A 1,321-nucleotide genomic window follows, 5' to 3' on the forward strand; every position below is an offset into this window, starting at 1 on the left:
GGCGCCGCCAGCGGGGCGGTGGGTGCCTCCCGCCTGTGACAGAGGGGAAGTAGATGCCGACGAGCAGGGTGAAGTAGGAGGTCATGTCGCTGAAGACGTAGGGCTGGTCCATGTCCACCGGGGTGTCGGGGGGGCTCACGGAGGGCAGCCCCCGCTTCTCCACGATGACGCCCTTGGTCAGGTACGAGCTCCAGAGGTTCTCTGTGAGGAGGCAGGAGGCCGGGCGGTGCGACCGGCATGAGGAGGTGCCGGAGAGCCGCCCTCACCCCGCACAGCACCCTCTTGTCCCGGTGCCCAAAGGGACGGAGCATGGGGGCGTCCAGCAGTGCCTCCCCCCGCCCCAGCCTCACTAAGCAGCCAGTATAGCCGGCAGCCGGGGCCGCTGGCATCCAGCAGGCGACGGACGGGGCATCCCAAGCCTGTCAGAGATGTGCAGAAACACACAGCCTGGGGACATGCCCAGCAGCGCAGGTGGGTGACCAGTGCAGGTCCATCCTGCTGCTGGCATCATCCCTGCAAGATACTGGAGCAGCTGACATGGGATTGCAGTAGCAAATAATTAAGAGGGTAATATAATTAATGCTGATCAACACAGGTTTAAGGAAAGTGGATCGTGTCAAAGTAACTTGATAATGTTTTTGATGGGATTACGAGTGCGGGGCTGATGTAACAGACTTAGCGTCCCTCCACGTGCTGCCTCGGCCGCAGATCGCGGTGAGAAACTGGAGCAGCAAAGAGCAGCCAGCACCCAGGCATGGCAGGGAGAGGCTGACAGCCCTCGGGGCGGCATTGCAAAGGGGCTGCTGAGCGGGTCCAAAGTGGCCCCACAGGGACCAGCCCTCAGCACCGGGCGCTAGGCACCCCTTGCCACTCGCGTGACCTCCCCTGACTGCCCTCCAGCGATAGACGGGGCTGGCAGCCCCCACTGACACAGACCTGCCTGGCTCGTCCCCTCAGAAAGGCACGTTTCTCCCGCAGGGAGATCCAGTGCCTGAGGCACAGCCAGCCCCAGCCACGTCTGCTGGGGCCGCGCAGTGACATCCCGTCTCAAGACGCTGCCAGCCCAGTCGCCCTCACCACCAGCCAACCCAGAGCTGGGTCCTGGCTCTGTCCTGTGCTCGCCACATGCAGAAGCATTTGCTATCTGCTGCCCTGACAAAGACTGGCTGAGCTGGGGGGGGGTGTCTGTGTCCCCTGCCCGGCAGGACTGTCACCAGCAGGAAAAGGCTGTACCCAGCGGCCAGGGACTCCTTATCTGCCTCATGAGAGCTCAGCGTGGGATGCCATCGGGAGCCTCCCAAACACCCAGCAAACATTCTCA

General features: G+C 63.1%; 1 protein-coding gene across 1 annotated transcript in view; it reads right to left on the reverse strand.

Moving 5' to 3' along the window:
* Nucleotides 1-1,321, reverse strand: part of SLC12A5 (solute carrier family 12 (potassium/chloride transporter), member 5) — a 13,964-nt gene that overhangs the window by 8,295 nt on the left and 4,348 nt on the right. The window contains 1 exon segment of the mRNA XM_009893513.1: nucleotides 34-201. Within this exon segment, the coding sequence (XP_009891815.1) occupies nucleotides 34-201 (168 nt within the window).

Source organism: Charadrius vociferus, unplaced genomic scaffold, assembly GCF_000708025.1.
Source record: "Charadrius vociferus isolate BGI_N301 unplaced genomic scaffold, ASM70802v2 scaffold259, whole genome shotgun sequence".
Taxonomy (NCBI): Eukaryota; Metazoa; Chordata; class Aves; order Charadriiformes; family Charadriidae; genus Charadrius; species Charadrius vociferus.